Source organism: Sminthopsis crassicaudata, chromosome 2 (genome assembly GCF_048593235.1).
Source record: "Sminthopsis crassicaudata isolate SCR6 chromosome 2, ASM4859323v1, whole genome shotgun sequence".
Classification (NCBI taxonomy): Eukaryota; Metazoa; Chordata; class Mammalia; order Dasyuromorphia; family Dasyuridae; genus Sminthopsis; species Sminthopsis crassicaudata.
The window spans coordinates 110,647,304-110,667,969 of NC_133618.1; the positions used below are offsets into that span (position 1 = coordinate 110,647,304).

Below are 20,666 nucleotides of genomic sequence, written 5' to 3' on the forward strand. Positions count from 1 at the left end.
CTGAAGCCTGTGAGTAATGTGAAAGAATTAAAACAAGTTTATCACAATGGTTTTTAAAAGACTCTGGGGTCAACTACTTACTGCATTCTGCTCAAATCTTATAAAAGGAAATCAAAACAGAATCTGGTTTGTACTTGCAACTTCAATAGTATAGAGCCTACCATGACTGATATTTCAAAACTCTTCCATGTGTCTGTAGATTGTCTCCATGAAGTGGTATGATTCTACCCTACTCCCACCCCCGCCCCGAGAAAAAGAAATTTCATCTACAGAATTTAGATAACTTGTTCCATAAAACAGGGAGCTGAAGGACTCCAAACTGAAGTCTTTTCAGTTTGATAGGGTTTGCTAGATCTTGTACTCTGATGGGATAATCTTTAAGAAACTAAGGTTAGCTCTATGCCATACTGGAGGCATTGAAATGCCACTTTGATAGGAAAAAACTTCAGCAGTAAGCTTAAAATGCAAAAATAAATAAATAAATAAAGATCTACTTAGAAGGAGAATAGCAGGGAACCCCTGAAAGTTCTATCAAATGCCTTATACTATTTTCTTTTAAAATCCTGTCTTCCATAATAATGACTCACTTCAGACTCAGTTTGTTAGACAAATATCATTAATCAATCTCTACTATCTTAAGATATGGATAGTCACAGAGCATAATGACTCTATCTAGAGGTAAATTACATATTCATGAATCTTTAGCAGTTGTAGCTGGTCACTAAATTCCTAAGTCTTTCAAAGTTGATTATCAATACAATATTGGTATGGCATATAATTTACTTTTAAACTTTAAATAATTATACCACTTAAGAAAAGTGCTTGGTTAAATTTTTTATAAAACCAATGATGTTCAAGAGCACAAGAAGAATAAAACAATAATGTTAAATTATGGAGATGTTCTAAATTCTTCAATCATTGTTATATAACTTCTGTGCTAAGCATTTGGGTTGTAACAGTCAATATAAAGTAGACAGACATAACAATCTAATCCTTTAAAAAACAAAACAGTGTGGGGCAACTAGACGGCACAGTGGATAGAGCACCAGTCCTGAAGTCAGGAGGACCTGAGTTCAAATGTGACCTCAGACACTTAATACTTCCTAGCTGTGTGAGTCCATGCAAGTCATTTAACCTCAATTGCCTCAGGGAGAAAAAAAAACATGTCAACCAATCAATAAGAATTTATTAAATATCTCCTATGTGATAGGCACTCTAAACTTAGGTTTGGAGATGTAAGTATGATAAAGAAAATAATCCTTAGCTGAAAGGAGAATCCAAATCTAACAGGCAAGTTTACAGCTTAAATAAATCACTAATAAATACATTTAAGTGCACAGAAAAGGCTGGGTGTGAGTTGCATCTTGAAAGAAGAGGAGAGGTAAGGATGATAATAATAAAATCTACTTCTCCACAGGCTAGTATGAACACAAAATGAGATGATATCACTATAGCTCATTACAAACCTTGAAGCATTAGATATATACTAGCTATGAAGTTTTGTATTTTAGAAGGAATGACTAGGCCTGGATGTGAATATGTTTTACAAAGAAGTAGGGAGGTGAGAAGAGAAGAGGGGGGAGAGAGAGACAGCCAGAGAGAGAACAAGAGAAATACACACACACACACACACACACACACACGCGCGCGCGCGCGCGCATAGCAAACATAAAATATACATATAAATAACCTTTAAAGAAATGATAGCTAAATCTACACCAGCTGATAAAATTACCAAAAGAATGTAAAGGGAAAAGAGATGAGGACTTAGGATAGAATCTTGGAAATGACCCACAATTAGGAAGCATGATATAGATGATGAGCCAGTAAGAGACTTGAAAAGAAGTGATAAGACTAGAAAGAAAATCATGAGAGACTACCATCACTAAAATTCAGGGAGGAGAAGGAACTCGATGTGCTAAATGAAGTAGAGAGGTGAGACAGACTACCAGATTTGACAAGTAAGAGATCAATGATAACTTTGAAGAAAGCAGTTTCTGTTGAATTGATGAGGCAGGAAAGAGCTGAGGGAGTGATGTGAAGGAAATAAGCAATTTCAAGTATTGTAGATGAGAAAGAAATAGAATGACAACTAGGAGGGGATAAGAATCATGCAATAAAGAATGTTTTAAGGAAAGGGGAAACTTGGGAATGTTTAAGGGAATAAAAAAGGGAACAGCAGATAGGAGAAATTAACAATTAGAGAAATAGGAAAGGTGACTGAGAATACAATCTATTGAAGATGAGAGAGTAAGAGATCAATTGCATATATAAAAAAGAAGTGCCACCTCTTTTTCAAAGATTAGGAAAAAGGGAAAGAATAAGAAATTTTGTAAAGGAGTTTTGAAAAGAGAATGGGTGAAGAAATATGTACTATCTCTAATCACTTTATGTCCAATGAGCATTCAATAAACAGTAAGTAGTGATTCTTATAAATGATGAAAGAGATGCTTAGATAAACTACTAAATAAATATGTATATGTATATGTATATGTATATTTATATGTATATGTATATACACACATATATAAGCCTTTGAAAGGCAGTTATTACCTGGTAGGAAACTGAAATTTAAGAAGATTTGTTTTGCATTCCTGGATATGTCACTCACAACCTTTCTGATGTCTATGTTTTCATATTTACTTAAAGGAATTCTAATGGTGACCTTAAAACACAGAAGAATTATGATCACTGACTAGTAAAGGCCTACAGAAATTATAAATAATTTTAAAATCTGACATTATAAATGTCACTATTATGATAGAATTTTCTTTCCATCCAATGGCCAGTTACCTTTTTATCAATGAAGACAACAATGAAAAGCATTCTAGTCTTTCCATATTTCTTGGGGAGGAATGACAGAATCAATGTCTTTCTGAAATGAAAGCTTAGAAATCACTTAGTTCAATCTGTACTTAAAGAAAAAAAAAATCTCATCTTTACTTGAAGTTCTCTTTAGAGACAAACTACTACCTTCTGGGACAGATCATTACATTTTAGGTGGCTATACCTGGTTTTTTTTCCTATCACACTTAAATTTTTCCCTTTTACAATTCCCACTCATTGTAGTGAATTCTATCTTCTGGAGCCAAGAAAAAATAAGTCTAATTGCTTTTCCATAAGGCTCCATAAAGCAAATTAAAAAAAAAAAAAAAAAGAAAGACTACTGTGCTCTCCCTAAACCTTCTCTTCACTAGGATAAACATGCCCAATTACTTTAAATGATGTTTACATGGCATGAACCTAAGGGCTTTCAGTGTTCTGGCTGTCCTTCTCTGGGCATTCTCTGGTTTATCAAAGTCCTTCCTAAACTGTAGCATCCAGAACTGAACATAGCACCCCAGTTGTGATCAAATGAAAGAAATTAGGTCTCCTAAAAGTCCTGGGAGCTATGTTTCCCTTATTTCAGCTCAAAATCCAATAGCTTTTTTGTTTGGCTACCATATCACGTTTTGTGCTTAGGGACATAGGATTAATAAGTAGAAAAGCAGGGATTCGATTTCAGATCCTATGACATCAAACCAGCATAATTTTTACTATACTACAGTGAGTTCATTAAAACATAAACAATAGGAAAAAGAAAACTTAGTAGTTAACCATTTCTCATCTAATAGTTGTAAAGCTGATTTAATGAACCCAGTTATCATCTTTACATTTCATCTAATTCTAGTTTCTACCAGCACTGTTTTTGGATCTACCATGGTGGCAGAGTAAAGAATAACAATCATATCATGTAATTGGCAAGATGACTCAATAGTGGTTTCCTACATATAGTTCCAACCTGGCAAACTCAAAAGAAAGAAAATATTTACTAAAAGTGGGATAATTAAGGCTGAACCCCTAAGATGAAAAGACAGAAATATCATAGAAGGTAAAGCCTTATGAAATAAGTGAGAAGCTACAATACTTAGTAATTCCACTCAGCCCTCACTTTATACAAAAGGAATAGCTTTGGCTATGGTTTTGTCTCTCTATGACATTTAGTATTAAATATGAACGATCTCTACTCACATTATTCCCACAAGGCCCAGACATTTGAAGAAAAGGAAAGACAATTTGGAGGTGTGGTAGTGACAAATGTAGTTATACATTAAAAAGATAAAACTTAACAGAGGGGAAGCCCTAGGATGATCTATGCCTTAAGGAGAAGTAACAAAAAATCAATCAAGGGTCAGTCCTTTCTCACTAAGGTCACTGTGGACAGGGTACCAGCTGGGTTCCCATGCCACCTAATCAAGAAGTCTGAAGACTCCATACCTCTGGGGTCTATGAAAGGGGAAGAGAAGGAAAAACAAAAAGTGAGGAAGGAGAAGGAGGGAAGAGAAAAATGACTGGGAAATTCTTGCAGCCTTCCCTACCTGACCCTATACTATACTCTCCATACCAGCTGTTCCAAACTTACGCTTTTCTCCAACCAACTTTTCCAGTCCTCGTTCACAGATTCTCAAGAGACGCTGCCTTCCATTTGACTTAGAATAATGCTCCCTTTTCTCCTCAATTCTGTACCTCAAGCCTCCTCCAATGAATCTCCCTTTCTCTTTTTTTACCTCATTCTCTTCTCCAAGACCCTTCTCCTTCCCAGAGCTGACTTTCTGCTTGTACTTCCGATCACATCCTTCTCAAATACGCCAGGACCGTGTCCTTTTTCTCCAAAAACTTTCACTTGGTCAAACCTTTCTTGAAGTCACTCTATCTTTATCCTCCTTTTCATAGACAAATTCCTAAAAAAAAAAAAAAAGGCAGTATTCCCTGTCTCCACATTTCCTCACTTTTATTAATTTCTCATTCTTTGTAATCTAAGTTTTTTACTACACTCAACAACTGGAACATCTTAAGATTAATAATCTCTTATTTTTTACTAAGTTCTCATCTTTCTTGACTCTTTTAACATTTGACATAACTGACTATCCCCTTCTTTTTTAATACCCTCTCCTCCTCGAACTTTTATGAGAGCCTTCTCTCTTGGTTCTCTTCTTACCTATCCAACCATTCCTTTTCAGTATTCTGTTCTGGCTCAGTATCTATATTTGGTGAGCCTATGTATAAAGATAAGCTTCACATTGATGTTTCTAGATTTTTATCTCCTCGCTGAGCTCTGTGCTCATATCTTCAATATCTTTACATGGATATACCAGAGCCAAAAACTAAACACCTTACCTTTCCTATAAACTCATCTCTCTCCCAAACTTCCTTGTTTCCTTACAGGAAACCGCCAGCCTTTGTAGTCACCCAGATTCAAAACCCTGGAGTCATTCTCAATATTTCCCTTATCCCTGTCTTCAGAGGTAATCAGCTATCAAGATTTGTTGATTCTACTGCCTTAACATCTTTTCTTTATCTCTCCTTTTCTCCATTCAGATTTGCAGAGATAATTATGATAACTTCCTAACCTCTAATTTCTAGGCAATATGAGTGGACTGACCTCCAGACCTGGAGTCATGAAGACGTGCATTCAAATTTTATTTCAGATATTTAACTAGCCATGTGACCCTGTCTTCTGAGATAGTCGAAAAACATTTTGAAAACTTTAAAGCAATATATCAATACTAACTGCTATTATTATATTTTGTCATTATCATTACTGCAAATTCATCCTCCAAATAGGCATCAAATAGATATCCCTGAATCCAGATCTGATAAACTACAAACATTTCTGTTCAATACTTAAAAGTTCTTCACCAAATGGTTGCAACCCATTTTTCTAGATTGATTTTCTGTTCCCTCCCTCTGTGCACTTTACATTCTGGTCAAACTGGCTTAATTGCTAACCCCTGCAGTGAATGTTTCATTTCCTGTCTCCATACCACTGCAAAGTCCAATCTCCAAGCCTAGAATGCTTTCCCTCCTCTTCATCTTCTCTTAAAACCCCTAGAAGTCCCTTTAAAGCTCAGGCTTAAACAGGATTTTTTTCACATGGCCATTCTTAAACTCCTTTTAATTGTTCAGTCTCTCTTCCCTCTAACCCATCCCTACCAACAGTCCTTTGTATTTACTTTTATACTGTCTATATTAAATCTTTTGTCTATATGCTATTTCATGTCAATAGATAGTAGTCTTCTGGAAAGCAGCGACTAATTTAGTTTTGTCCCTGGAAAGCAGCGACTGATTTAGTTTTGTCCCTGGAAAGCAGCGACTGATTTAGTTTTGTCTCTGTCCCCCTGACACATAATGTAGTACCTGAAATTTTTTAAACTAAATGTGATTTTGCTGGTTCAGAAGATGCCCAATTAAGAAATCCCCTCTGTTAATATACATCAGTAAGTATTCTACAGGCTACAATCTTGGAGAAGAGCAGCCACAGACACATAGAGGGTACATGGCTCCACTAGAGTGGGCCACACAGTGTCAAAGGCTGATGCTGGACTTTGTCAGCTCTATGGTCACTGAACTATGCTGAAATCTGGAATTATGCCCAAAAAGTTATCAAACTGTGCATACTTTTTGATCCAGCATTGCTGCTATTGGGCTTATATCCCAAAGAAATACTAAAGAACGGAAAGGGACCTGTATGTGCCAAAAGGTTTGTGGCAGCCCTTTTCATAGTGGCTAGAAACTGGAAAATGAATGGATGCCCATCAATTGGAGAATGGCTGAGTAAATTATGGCATATGAAGGTTATGGAATATTATTCCTCTGAAAGAAATGACCAGCAGGATGAATTCAGGAAGGTCTGGAGAGACTTACATGAACTGATGCTGAGTGAAATGAACAGAACCAGAAGATCGCTATACACTTCAACAACAATGCTGTATGAAGATGTATTCTGATGGAAGTGGAAATCTTCAACATAAAGAAGATCCAACTCACTTCCAGTTGATCAATGATGGACAGAAACAACTACACCCAGAGAAGGAACACTGGGAAATGAATGTAAATTGTTAGCACTACTATCTATCTACCCAGGTTACTTATACTGTCGGAATCTAATACTTAATGTGCAACAAGAAAATGGGATTTACACACATATATCTAGGTTATACTGTAACACATGTAAAATGTATGGGGTTGCCTGTCATCTAGGGGAGTTGAGGGAGGGAGGGGAAAATTTGGAAAAATGAATACAAGGGATAATGTTATAAAAAAAATTATTCATGCATATATACTGTCATAAAAAAATTTATAATTATAAAATTTTTAAAAAATTTAAATAAAAAACAAAACAAAACAAAACACTAAACTGTGCTGAAACATCAGTCCTTCTGAGACTTAAAGTCATAGAGGAGTTGTGGTGAAAGGATTGGTGAAAGGTTGATTTTCTGTTCCCTTGGTGAAAGAATTATTCTGATAGGAAAAAAATCAGTGATCACTGAACTACTGAAGTGTTTAAAATTATTTTTCTCCTATAAATGGAGGAAGATTAAGTACCCAAGTTCAATGAAAAGTCCAGAAAGTTCTTCCCCCTATACTGCCAGTGAAAACAGAAACTCTTGAAAGTTTTTTTATGTTCTGAACAAGCCGGAGAACGATGTGGCCTCTCCCAAACAGGAGAAATATGCTCCTTCTTCTCCAAGCCATTATGAACTCTGGTATTTCCCAAAAAAGTGTCTCTACATAGCCAATCAGACACTTGTCACGTGGCCTCTCCCAAACAGGAGAAATATGCTCCTTCTTCTCCAAGCCATTATGAACTCTGGTATTTCCCAAAAAAGTGTCTCTACATAGCCGATCAGACACTTGTCACTATTCATTCCACTCAAAAGGAATGCAACTCTGAAAAAAAATGTTAATAACTCATTATCTGGGTATCTACTCACCACTAATACATTTCTTTTAATATTTAGAAATTTACACAAAAGAGGAAATAAACAACATGTTGCAACATCATTCTAACTTTTCCCATATTTTAAGCATTTATTAATATATGAATCAAATGGTGAAAATGGTCATACCTCTCTTACAGACAACTGTGGTGGGAAGGACACTGAAAATACCAAGTTGGTGAATTCATACCCAGAAGACACAACCTTCTGACACACCTGAAAAATGAATACATTTACATAAATCCATAGGAACTTTTGGAAATTTCACTCTAACTTGAAATTTTGATCAACTAATTGATATTAAAATATTCCAAATTTTTAGTTAAGCAAATATAGTTCCAAATGCTGTAATCTATACTAGAAAAAAACATAGGACTAAGAATCACAAAAAACTGGCTTCTAGTTCCAACTTTGTCATTTAACTGGCTGTGACCTTCTACAAGTGGTTTCCTTCTCTGGGTCTTCTCTCTTCATTTATACAATGCAATTGTACTAAATAGACTACTACAATAATCTTAAAGTGGGTCTGTGTGCCACAAGTGTCTCACTGCTACAACCCATCCTCTGCTCAGCTTTCAAAGTGATATTCCTTAATAAGTACAAATCATTTACCTTTTTAATGAACTTCTTCTCACAGAATTCTTGCAGAATTCCCAAACATATATTGCATGCATTTAGATATGGCTTCTCAGGTATCATATTTTCGTCCTTCACAATGGCAGTTATCTCCCCACCATTTTGACTCTGATCATCAATTTGAGTCTCTTCATCTTGTAATCGAATCTTCTTGAGGGGTGGTTTGGTAGCTTCCAAAGATAAATCATCATCTTCAGTTTTCAGGAAATTCTCGAGCTCTCTAAGCAAGTCCTAAAGAAAGGAAGTTGAATGAGAAAAAAAAAAAATTTTTTTTTGGATAATGCCTCTCAAGGCATCTCACACCATGTATTAAAACATCAGTGAGAAATATTAAATACAATATATTTAATTTTTGTTCCCATAAATTTTGTAGTAACTTCTTCATCCTATACCTTCATGAAGTTCTATAACATAAGAACTCTTAAGTTCTATAACATAAAAAGGATTTAAAAGATAAATGTTAATTCTGGAATGTAGCTTTTAAGAGTTAGGGAGACTAAGCTTAAACTCTCACTCAAATATCTAGTACTTATTTGACCTTGGGTAAGCTATCATCATACTAATATTTATATTTTTCCATCCCTTATTCTCCTCTTCTATAATATGCGGGGGTTTAACTAGATATAATACTTCCACATCCTCTGCAAGGTGACCCTGGACATGTCATTTATAATATGTCAGGGCTCTGAGCAATTCTATGGTGCTAAAGTGCAATAAAAGTGTTGCCTTGAATTGAAAGAGGCAGCTTCCTCCCTGGGAAATTCCCTATACTAATGAAATCAAAGGGAAGGGCCACTGAAGAGTGTTGGAAATCAAGAAGGCCTAAAATTAAATCCTACATCAGAGATTAGCTAAGCAATTCACTTAACTTCCCTCAGCCTTAGGCTTCTTCAGTCTGTAAAATGCAGATAATAACTGCACTTAGCTGGCAGGCTTATTTTGAGGATCAAATGAGATAATATGCAAAAGGGGTTTTATACCTTTAAGTGTTATATAAGGGAAATGTTTCATTATACATGCCTCCAGCAGAATGGCTATCTCAACAATCAATGCATCATAGGATTATTCTCTGAACTTTTTGTTTTGTGAGAATCTCTTCTTACCAGTGTCAATAATCTTCTGTATTTTGTTAATATAGAAAACTTAAACTTACTAAAGGATTAGGAATAAATATAAAATCATACATACAGATATTCAGGTATATATACATAGCATTTTTTTTAATTTAAAAAAATATGCAAAGACCTTATATGGAAGTTTGTAAGGTGCATGAAAATCCACACCACAGAATCTGAAGATACATCGTGGACAAGTGCCAGTACTGAACAGCAATCGAGCAATAGACTTGTCTTTTTCAGCCAGTGGGAACATACTGAGAAAACCTAACTTCAAAAACAAACAAAAAAGTTATAAGGATAACAAGTAATTTCACATTTAATTTTAGCAAATACAAATGGTAACCAAAATACTTATAACAGTTCTTATTTAGATAATGCTTTAAATGTTTACAGGTACTTTAAAGACTCACCTCCCCAAGAACACGATCTAGTCTCTTTATTTAACAGATGAAGAAGCTAAGGCTCTGAGAGATTCAAAGATATTGATTCTATAGACAATTACAGTCAAATATATGGAAAGTATATGAAGGGATATTTAAGTCTAGGTCTTCTAACTTTTACTTTCTATTATGCCATGCTGTCTATTGTTCTTTGTGACATTGTTGCTCCATTTAACTGTTAAATAATATGCAATCTAAGTTAAGTACTCTTGATATTTGCCACATCAGTATTTTCACTCCCACTGTTCCCAAGGCCTGTAATGCCCTCTCCAGCTGCCCCAATTTATTAGCACTTGTTAATTTCATACTATCCTTTAAAACTCAGTACCAATGCTATCTTCTTCATGAAACTATCTCTAATGTCCTAAGGAAAATAATTTCTCCTTATCTTAAAATTTCCAATATACAGTTATCAAACACAAAACCACCAAGTTCTGATTGAGTTTGCTGAGAAGCTGGGCTTTCTTGCCATCAGTAGTAACATTCCTCATATCCATCAATATTCTACCTGGCCTCCTTTCCTAAGGATTAGCATATTCTCATCACCTTTTAGTCTCTTTCCTAAGTTATAACTACTACAGGACAAACTCCAGGCCCTCCTTAACACCAGCTGCTTTCTCCCTATTCCCATTCATCTGTTTTCTTATCTATCTTCCCTCTATGTCCCATTACAGATCTGCCCATTCCTTCACCTTGTGGCTTCTGGAAGATCAGTTCCATAATTAACAAACTTCCTTTCATTTTAGGCTTTTTTCTTTCATGATCCCTTTTATTTCTGACATTCACAGAGACTAGCTACTCCTGGATGATGACATTCTCCTCGCCATCCATTTCAATACTGTTCTAGATCTTAACTTCCTATTACAGACAGTTCCTGTTTTAAGTAAGCGGATTTGACAGAGTAGAAACCCCATAGTAGTAGAGACCCCTATCTATACTTTTTAAGAAACCCCCAAGCCATCTGGCCTTGAGAATGATGCAGTCACCTTAGGAATGTAGTCATTGTTAGTGAAGTGGAAGAATGTGTGTGAAAGAAAGGTAGTTGGGCTTCATAACTTTATTCCACTAAGCTATTCTTCAAGGATGTCTGGTTTATCACCCAAATGTCTAGATAGCTATTTCACATCTGGACTCAAAACAATGAGCATTTCTTAGTTTCATCAAAGGAGAAAAGGGCTCATTGCCAGCCTCATTAATAAAATCGTGTTGACCCCAATCCCATGTCATTTATCCTCCTGTTTTTTGATCTGTCTTCCCCAAATCCCTAAAAATTTACTTGCTTGTTGTCCTTTTGCTATTTTCCTCTTTTGGAATCTGGCCTACTTTAATTAGCAAAACAATTTACATAAAACTCTGCCTCTAGACTTGGAGATTATCTCCAAATTCTTCCAGAATGAGAATATTCTGGGGTCCTTCTGAACTCCAACAGACTGCCTTTATAAAGTGATTTTTACATAATGAAAAACTGCTCACTGGAATGTTCAAATACATAGGAGGATGGGGGCCAGAGAAGTAAGAACTGGAGAAAGAATAGGAGCACTCAAAGGCTCAAATAGAAAGGGAAAACAGGGCAGCCAGGCAGAGGCCTTACATGGACATAGACAGGAAAAATAGGAAATATGAAGGTGAAAAGAATCTCAAGCACATGGGGCTGGACAAGGTGGAGTGAGTGGGCAAGTTTCCTCTCTCCGCTCCTGGAAGTCTAAAGCCAAAGCTCCATCAGGAGGTAGCTATCTCTCCAGGACTCCCTTTTCTTTCCCTTAGAGGGTTTTAGGTTTGTTTTTCTTTCTTTCTTATTTTTTTTTGTAGATTTTTTTTTCTTTTTGGCTGGGGTGGGAGAGGGAGAAAGGGGAAAGGGACTGGGAAGTACCAAAAGAAGCTCAGGAGCTAGGAGTGAGAGAGCATGTGTCTGTATAATAAAGTAAACAAAGATTTTTTTTTTTTGGAATGCATATTTATTTCAGAAGTCTTTATGTAAAGTCATTTTTTTATTACAAATTTATATGAAGCAAGAACTATCAATATTATTATCTCACTGGCTACTTATAAACTTATATTAGCTGGGGATAAGGCCAGATAGAGGAACCAAAACAAGATTCAATTTCAAGATACTTTGCTTTATGGAGTTAAAAAAAAAAAAATGTACTGCATTAACTGATATGAATTGAGCCTTCAAGAGACTCCTACAATTCCTACAATCTTACAATTACTACAAGTCTTTCTGGTATTTTAATCTCCTTGCCTCAAATCTCTTATCAATCTGATTCAATCAATTAAGCACTTAATAAGTGATTACTATGTGCTAAGAACTATAGATACAAAAGAAAAAGAAAAAGTCTTCTTTAAGAAGCTCAGAAGAGACAACACATGAGAAATCCAACATACAAGATAAATACAAAATCCATTGAAGGTAACTCTGGAGGGGGTAGCATTAGTATCTGGGGAGACCAAGAAAGGCTTCCTAGAAGACGAGATTCTTGAGCTGAGCCTCGAAGCCAGATAGTATGAGAGTTGGAGGTTAAAATAAAGAACATTTTATGCCTAAAGAGCAGAGAATGTAAAGGCACAGAAATCACATGGGAGGCAAACAGCAAGTAGACCCCTCATTAGGATTGGATCACAGAGTACATGGAGGGAAGCAGAATGTAAGCGAAAAGGGGCCAAACATACATGCCACAGGCCTAATTCTGATTATTTCAGAGTCTTCCTTATTCAATAAATTCCAGAAGCTCCCCTCTGCCTCTAAAAGAGAACAGAGACTCTGATGAACATTTACAGTTCTTCAAAACCTTGATCCACTCCAGATATAGATCTTCCCTCCACATGCCACTTCCACTGACTTCATACAATGCTCCATCTCCCATTTAGTTATTTTTGCTCCCACTGTCCCCCAAGAACACAATGTTCTCCCTTTTCACCTTTAGCTCTTAAAATTAAAAAAATAGCTTAAAAGTCTCCTATAGAAGATTTGGTTCTCCAATTAATACTATTTGCTCTCTAAGGTGCCTTCCATTTACGTTGTATGTAATTGTGTGTGTGTGTGTGTATATAAATATGTAGTCTCCCCATATGTATGTATATAAATATGTAGTCTCCCTGTATGTATGTATATAAATATATAGTCTCCCCAAAAACAATGTTAGCTTTGTGAAGGCAGGAATCATTTCATTTTTGTCTCTGAATTCCCAATACTTAACATAGTGCTGGTACAGAAAAAGTGCTTATTAAATGCTTTTTGACTGACTAGTACATGCCTTATCACCCCCTACTGTATTATAAGCTCCTGGTGGACCATCTTAATTCATTTTATTTTTGTATCTCCAAGGCCTAAACCAGTGGTCCTCAAACTTTTTAAATAGGGGGCCAGTTCACTGTCCCTCAGACTGCTGGAGGGCCGGACTATAGTAAAAACAAAAACTCACACTCTGTCTCCATACCTCAACCCATTTGCCATAACCCGGCAGGCTACATACACGTCTTCAGTGGGCTGCATCTGGCCCTCGGACCATAGTTTGAGAACCCCTAGCTTAAACAGTCCATTTCACACAATATAATTCATGAACTGTGCTCAATCAATCACAGTACATTTATTAAGCATTTACTATGTGCCAAACACTGTGCTGGGCACTGGGGAAAAAGACAAAAAATTACAACAATTCTTGCTTTCAAGGAATTTACATTCTAGAGGGCTTGACAACATGCATTTATATATTTGTATGAAAACATATATATATGTACATGTAAGTACTATATATAAAAATACAAAAGAAATACAAATTAGTTAAATGCAATATGGGAAATGGAAGTAGAGGAATCAGAAAAAAAATTTATTTCGAAAATGGTGCATGAATTGAGTCTTGAAGATAGCAAGGGATTCTTTGAGGCAAAGGTGAAAAGTGAGAGAATTCCAAGAATAGGATGGCCAGTCAAGGGCACAAAAATGGGAGATAGAACGTCATAAGAGGAATAGTTAACTGGACCACAGAGACTAAGACAGGAAGTAATAGCAATATGTGTTAAATAAATGAAATGAATTAAAGAACATAAAACATATATATATATATATATATATATATATATATATATATATATATATATATATATATATATATATATATACACACACACACACACACACACACACACACACACACACACACACACATACAAATTAAATATTTTGATAGTCATTAGCTATTTTCAATTGGGAGGAACCAGCCTCTAACCTTGGGTGACCAGAGCAGAACAAAGCAAGTTATAGACTGGAATCAGGAATTAAACAAATTTAAATTCAAAGTGAGGTAGAAATATCATGTTCACCAGGAACCATGTACTAGAGGTCCTGTCCCTTAAGGGGGTTCAGCTTTAGTGGGGTCAAATCTTAATACTTATACCAATGGCAGCTCAGTGGGCAGTAGCCCTGACAATAAGAGATAATAGCAGCAATGTGACAAGTTTGATTCATAGCAGGGCTTCATGACTAGAACACTGGTCCTTCGACAAGGTCAGAAAACACCTGGTACTGGTAAAAACAATACAGTAATTATGTGGGATTTTGCCAGAGGGTGAGATTCCTCATAGGAGGATTGCAAAGGATTGTTATTAGTTCTGGAAAACTAGTTATTTCTAATATCTTGACACTATAAAAGAAAACTTTATCTGATATTTTAGTAAAGGATTATTAAAGGGTATATTTATCATAACTCAGTTTCTGCAAAACACACACACACACAAATGCTTCAACTCCAATAGCAATCAAATTACTTTTTATTTTTCTCAGACACAATCAAAGATGACCCATACCCTTGATCTTTTTGTTACCCACAAATATATTGACTCCTATGGTCAAAAATTTTGAAATCCTCTTATCTAAATCATAATGTACTGGTTTTTCACATTTCCCTCTGATATACAATTCTACCCTTAATCTTCACTGTGACCTCCTTGAGTCCTCTATTCTCTCCCAGGCAGTCTCCCCACTAACCATTTCTCCTCTTCTCCCTATCTTGATTCCTTGGTGAATCCATTCTACTTCCACACTTTTGTTCTCTCTTGAATCTTTAACCGGCCCTCTTTTATCACCAATTTCCCTCCAACAAAACCTCAGCCTCAGATTGCTACAGCCATTTATCACCTTCATTTCTGCACATGTACAGCTGAATGAAGATGGAGAAAAATCACATGACCTCCCCTTCCAACTCATTCTCCCACTCTCTTGCGTAGTTCCCCCAAACTTTTTTATCCCTTCTCAAACCTCCCAAGGTTTCCTTTACCCCCCACTGTCTAAATTGAGAATCTTGCCTCAGATTATACAAAAAATACTGAGGCCATTCACAGAGAACTCCCTCTTCTTGATCTTCTCTCATTCAGGCTCCTTCTGCCACTTTCCCTTCTCATTCCTGTTCATGATAAATGGCCTTACTCTTACTCCTTACCAAAACTAATGTCTCCTTGTTCAAATGATCCCATCCATCCCCATCTCCTGCAACAGATTGTCTCCTCAAACAATTTTTACAACTGGTATTTCAGAAAAGACCTTATTTCTAAAATACTTAGAGAACTTAGTCAAATTTATAAGAATACAAGTTATTTCCCAGATGACAAATGGTCAAAGGATTTGAATAGACAGTTTTCAGATGAAGAAATTAAAGGTATCTATAGTCATATTTTTAAAAAACTCTAAATTACTAAAGAAAAACTTTAGAGTTAAAAAACACACCTGTAAGATTAGCTAAGATGACAGAAAATGATGTTACCAGGGATGTGGGAAAACTGGGACATTAATATACTGTTAGTGGAGTAGGAAACTAATCCAACCAATCTGGAGAGAAAATTAGAAATATGCCCACAGGGCTTTATACCAATGCATATCCTTTGATTCAGCAATCCCCCTACTGTGTCTATATCCCAAAGAGATCATATAAAAAGGAAAAAAAGGCACATATACAAAAATATTTATAGCAGTTCTTTTTGTGTTGGCAAAGAATTGAAAATTAAGTAGATGCCCATCAATTAGGGAATGCTAAACAAGTTGTGGTTTATGAATAGAATGCAATACTATTGTTCTATAAGAAATGGTGAACAGGATGCTTTCAGAAAAACCTGTTAAGACTTATACGAACTGATGCTCAGTGGAGCGAGCAGATCAAGAAAACACTGTACACAGTAACAGCAACATTTTGTGATCTACTATGATTGACTTGGCTCTTCTCAGCAACATAGAGATCCAAGACAATTCCAAAAGGCTTGTGATGGGAAATGCTATCCACACCCAGAACTAGAGAAACTAAATGCAGATTCAAGCACACTATGTTCACTTTTTAAAATGTTTTTTCTTTCTGTGGTTTTTCCTTATAACTAATATGGAAATGTTTAACATAATTGTACATGCATAGAATGTTATGGAATATTATTATTCTGTAAGAAATGACCAACAGGAGGAATACAGAGAGTCTTGGAGAGACTTAAATCAACTGATGCTGAGTGAAACGAGCAGAACTAGGAGATCATTATATACTTCAACAATGATACTGTATGAGGATGTATTCTGATGGAAGTGGATATCTTCAACATAGAGAAGATCTAATCCAATTCCAAGTGATCAGTGATGGACAGAATCAGCTACATCCAGAAAAGGAACACTGGCAAATGAGGGTAAACTGTCAGCTATTTTTTTTGTTGTTGTTTTTCTTCCCAGATTATTTTTACCTTCTGAATACAATTCTTCCTTTGCAACAACAACAAAAAAATTCAGTTTTGCATATATATATTGTACCTAGGATATACTATAAGATATTTAATATGTATGGGAATGCCTGCCATCTAGGGGAGGAAGTGGAGGGAAGGAGGGGGAAAATTCGGAACAGAAGGAAGTACAAGGGATAATGTTGTATTTAAAAAAAAAAAAAAATTACCTATATACCTGTCAAAAAAAAGTTATAATTATAAAAATTAATAATAAAAAATTGTATATGCATAAAATATATCAGATTGCTTGCTGTCTAAGGGAGATGGGAAGGAGGGAGAAAAATCTGGAACTCAAAATCTTACAAAAATGAATGTTGAAATCTATCTTTCCATGCAACCGGAGAAAAATATTATTACATAAATACAAAACAAATAAAAAAGATTACCACTTTGTCATCCCCAATTTTTCACTTATTTTTAATCTCTCCTTGTCACAAACATGCTCATAGTTCCCTTACCCTAAAAAAAAAACAAACCTCAATTGTTCCATCCCTTCCATCTTCCATCCCTGCTCTTTCTAGCCAAACTTCTAAAAAAGGCTGTACAATCGGTATTCCACACTCCTCTCGATCTCTTTTTTATAAAACATGGCTTCAGATCTTAATATTCTACTGCAATCACTCTCCCTCAAGTTTCTAATAATCTCTGATTTGCCAAATAAGATAGTCTTTTCTTAGTCCTCATTGTCTTTAACCTCGTTGTAACCTCTGAGACAGTTGATGACTCTAACCTCCATTGATACTCTCTGCTCCCTAAATTTTCAGGGGACCACTCTGTCCAGATTTTTATCTGACTCGCCCTTCTTGTTCTCCTTTGTTGGATCTTCCTCCAGATCACACTCTTTACATTTTACTCATTACAACTGTAAGTGTTCCTCAGGATTATATCTTTGACCATCTTCTCTTTTCTCTCTATATATTACTTTACTTTGGACTTTAACATCACTATACTGATGATTCTCAAATCTACATTTGTTGTCCCAATCTTTCTGTTGACCTCCAATCTCATGTCTCCAAGTGCCTTTCAGATATCTCAAACCAAATGTCTAGTAGAAATCTGAAATTTCAATAGAAATCTCACTATGATCAAAAAAGAATTCATTATCTTTCCCAAAAATATTTTCCCCCTCCTATCTTCTTCATTAATAGGGGAACACCATCTTCTTAAGTCTTCCAGGTTCAAAACCTGACTAGACTCAAGTCCTTACTATCTCTCACCCCTATATCTAGTCTGTTTGCCAAGGCCTGTTGACTTTACCTTTGTAAAATCTCTCAAACACACTTCTTTCCTCTGACACTGCCCTCATTCCAGTTGCAGGCCTTTATCACTACTGACTACTGTAAAGTCTGCCTGCTGCAAGTTTCTCCCTATTCCAAACCAGACACTAAAGTCATTTTCCTGAAGCATGGTTCTGATCATGTTACCCTCCTAATCAAGAAACATTCCTAGTGCCTCCAGTACAAAAGGCTGTTTTGTTTTCAAAACCCTTCAAAACCTGGATCCTATCTCCCACCCCTTCTTTCCAATCTTCTTACACCTAACTCCTCAAGACATACTCTTTGAGCCAGGGACTCTGGCCTCCCGGCTGTTCTCCCCAAGGCTAGAATGTTCTCCCTCCTCTATCCTAACTACTGACTTCCTGGGCTTCTTTTAAATCTAAAATCCTATCTTCTATAGGATGCCTTCTGCATAGCCTTTTAATTCTAGTGCTTTTCCAAAGCTTCTATAGTTATTTTCTATTTATTCCTTAAATACCTTGATTTGTACACATGTTTGCACATTGTCTCTCCAATTAGATTTTAAATTCCTTGAGGGCAAGGAGTCTTTTTTGCCTCTTTTAGTACCCCCAGTGTTTACCACAATGCCTGGGACATATAGATAGAAAGTAAAATAAATTCTTTTTGATTGATAGACAAAATATCCCACATATCGTTTCTCAAACTCTAGCATTCAATCACATCTTAGTCCATAGTATCCTTAAAAATTCAATTCATTTGCAATCTCCACCTGGAAGTCTTTACTAATCCAGGGCTTCTGCAAGATGCTCTCATCCTCAATTATCCTGTATATATTTATTTATAAATACACTGTTTTCTCCTAGCATAATGCAAGGGCTTTCAGAGAAGGAACTACTTGTCATTTTGAATCTATTTCCTGCACTTTACATATAGTAGGCTTTTAATGTCAACAAACATTTATTAAGCAGCAGCCAGCAGAAGCCAGGCACCATGCTAACAGGTGCTATAGTGTGATGAGTTCGAGGTCTACAGTAAAAAAGAACCTAAATTCGAATCTGATCTCAGACACTTCCAAGTCATGTGATCATGAGCAACTCAACCTTTTTGCATCAGTTTTCTCACCTGTAAAATAGATGCAATAAAAGCACCTACTTCCTGAATTGTGAAGAATGGAAGAAATTAAAGTACTTATTATCAGCACAGTACCTGGAACACAGTTAGAACTATATAAATATTAGCTGTTATTATTATTACTAAGCATTGTTTGTTGGATTGGTGTTTGTATTATATATAAGCTCCTAGCTTTAAAGATTGACATCCTTTCTACACACCTTTCTAATGATTAAGACATGTTAATTCAAGAAATGCGTGACATTAAAATCCTAAAAAAAGAGGTTCACAAATCTGAAGATCCCTCAACCCTCTTTCCTGAATAACTCTAATAGATTTCTAAATAGAAGACCTTTCTAGAGGTTAAAGTTTTTTTTATTTATTTGTTTATTTGTTTGTTTGTGTAGGCAAATGGGGTTAAGTGACTTGCCCAGGGTCACACAGCTAGGAAGTGTTAAATGTCTGAGACCACATTTGAACTCAGGTCCTCCTGACTTGAGGGCTGGTGCTCTATCCATTGCGCCACCTAGCTGCCGCTAGAGGTTAAAATTTTAGTGCTTTTTACCTCATCATTTCCTAATATATACCTCCTCTATTCAGCAAGTAACGTCTTCTCATAAAAAAATAAATAAATAAAATAGGAATTTAAAAAACAATTGACTAAGCAAAACCTGTTTTTAGTAACTCAGGCACTTAAAAATCATACCACATATTGTTTTAAACCAGCAACCAAAGATTCATTCAATGATTTAAAGCTTTTTTCACTTTACATTCAATCTTTCAAACTGGAATTACAATAAAAAAAAAAAAAACTTACTTACAATAACTATATGATCCTCATTGCAAATATTTTTGCTCCTATTTTCTTCAATAGTCTAAAATGAATTGTCTGAATGCCGTACTGATCTTAACTAAGCTAAGATTCTCCCCTTCCTCCCACTCCCCACCCCAAAACAAAACACCTCTCCCCCCCAAAAAAAACCACTCAACCAAAAAAAAAACCCCTTTTCTTTAAATGAAGAGATTGTTCTTTAGCTTAAGAAAGTTGATCCCGCGATAGCAGCCTGTAATTGCTAGAGCACGTGTTACGCTAGCATAGGCTTCGAGAACCAAGTGTTACCTGCGAACCTCCTAGAAGTATAAGAAATGAACTTTAGTGCTCAACCCTTGTCTTGTAGATTAGCAAGAGAAGCTGAGATTCGAATGACTTGCCCAGCCACATTGCTTTTAAGTAACCGGAGAGATTCCAACTGCATTACTCATAAAAAAAAACCCAATCTCTTCACTCCCAAATCCGGTCAGGTTTCACTCAGCTACAAGGGAGCGACTGGGTCTCATCATCATTTCTTCCTCAAAAAAACCAAAACAGACAAAAGTACTTTCCTCCTCGCCTTTTGTGCTAATTTAGGATGAAGCGAGGAGTGAGTTTGGACCCAACAAAGTTCTCTAACTTCGGGCAGCTCCCCTCCCACGTGTGCCGGCTGCCGACTGTAGAGATTCCTTCCAGCTCCGGGAGTTTCTTCCTCCTTTGGCGCCCCCAGCCCCACCCCGCGCAGTGGGGACGGGGATGGGCACGGACTTCTGGATTACTACCCCCAGCCGTTTAAGACTTCTGGA

At 36.1% G+C, this 20,666-nt stretch overlaps 1 protein-coding gene across 6 annotated transcripts in view; it reads right to left on the reverse strand.

Moving 5' to 3' along the window:
• The window catches only part of PUS10 (pseudouridine synthase 10), a 93,994-nt gene that overhangs the window by 72,866 nt on the left and 462 nt on the right, over positions 1 to 20,666 (reverse strand). For 2 of the 6 annotated variants that reach the window (XM_074287003.1, XM_074287007.1), the window contains exons 2-4: positions 9,642 to 9,778; positions 8,373 to 8,627; positions 7,890 to 7,976 (exon numbers count right to left, since the gene is read on the reverse strand). In XM_074287003.1, coding sequence (XP_074143104.1) covers positions 7,890 to 7,976; positions 8,373 to 8,627; positions 9,642 to 9,767 — 468 coding nt within the window. In that variant the 5' untranslated portion in view covers positions 9,768 to 9,778. Of the gene's footprint in view, positions 1 to 4,547; positions 4,626 to 7,889; positions 7,977 to 8,372; positions 8,628 to 9,641; positions 9,783 to 20,169; positions 20,237 to 20,666 lie in introns of those variants that run through there. The other 4 variants (XM_074287004.1, XM_074287005.1, XM_074287006.1 and 1 more) reach the window with 3 other exon arrangements.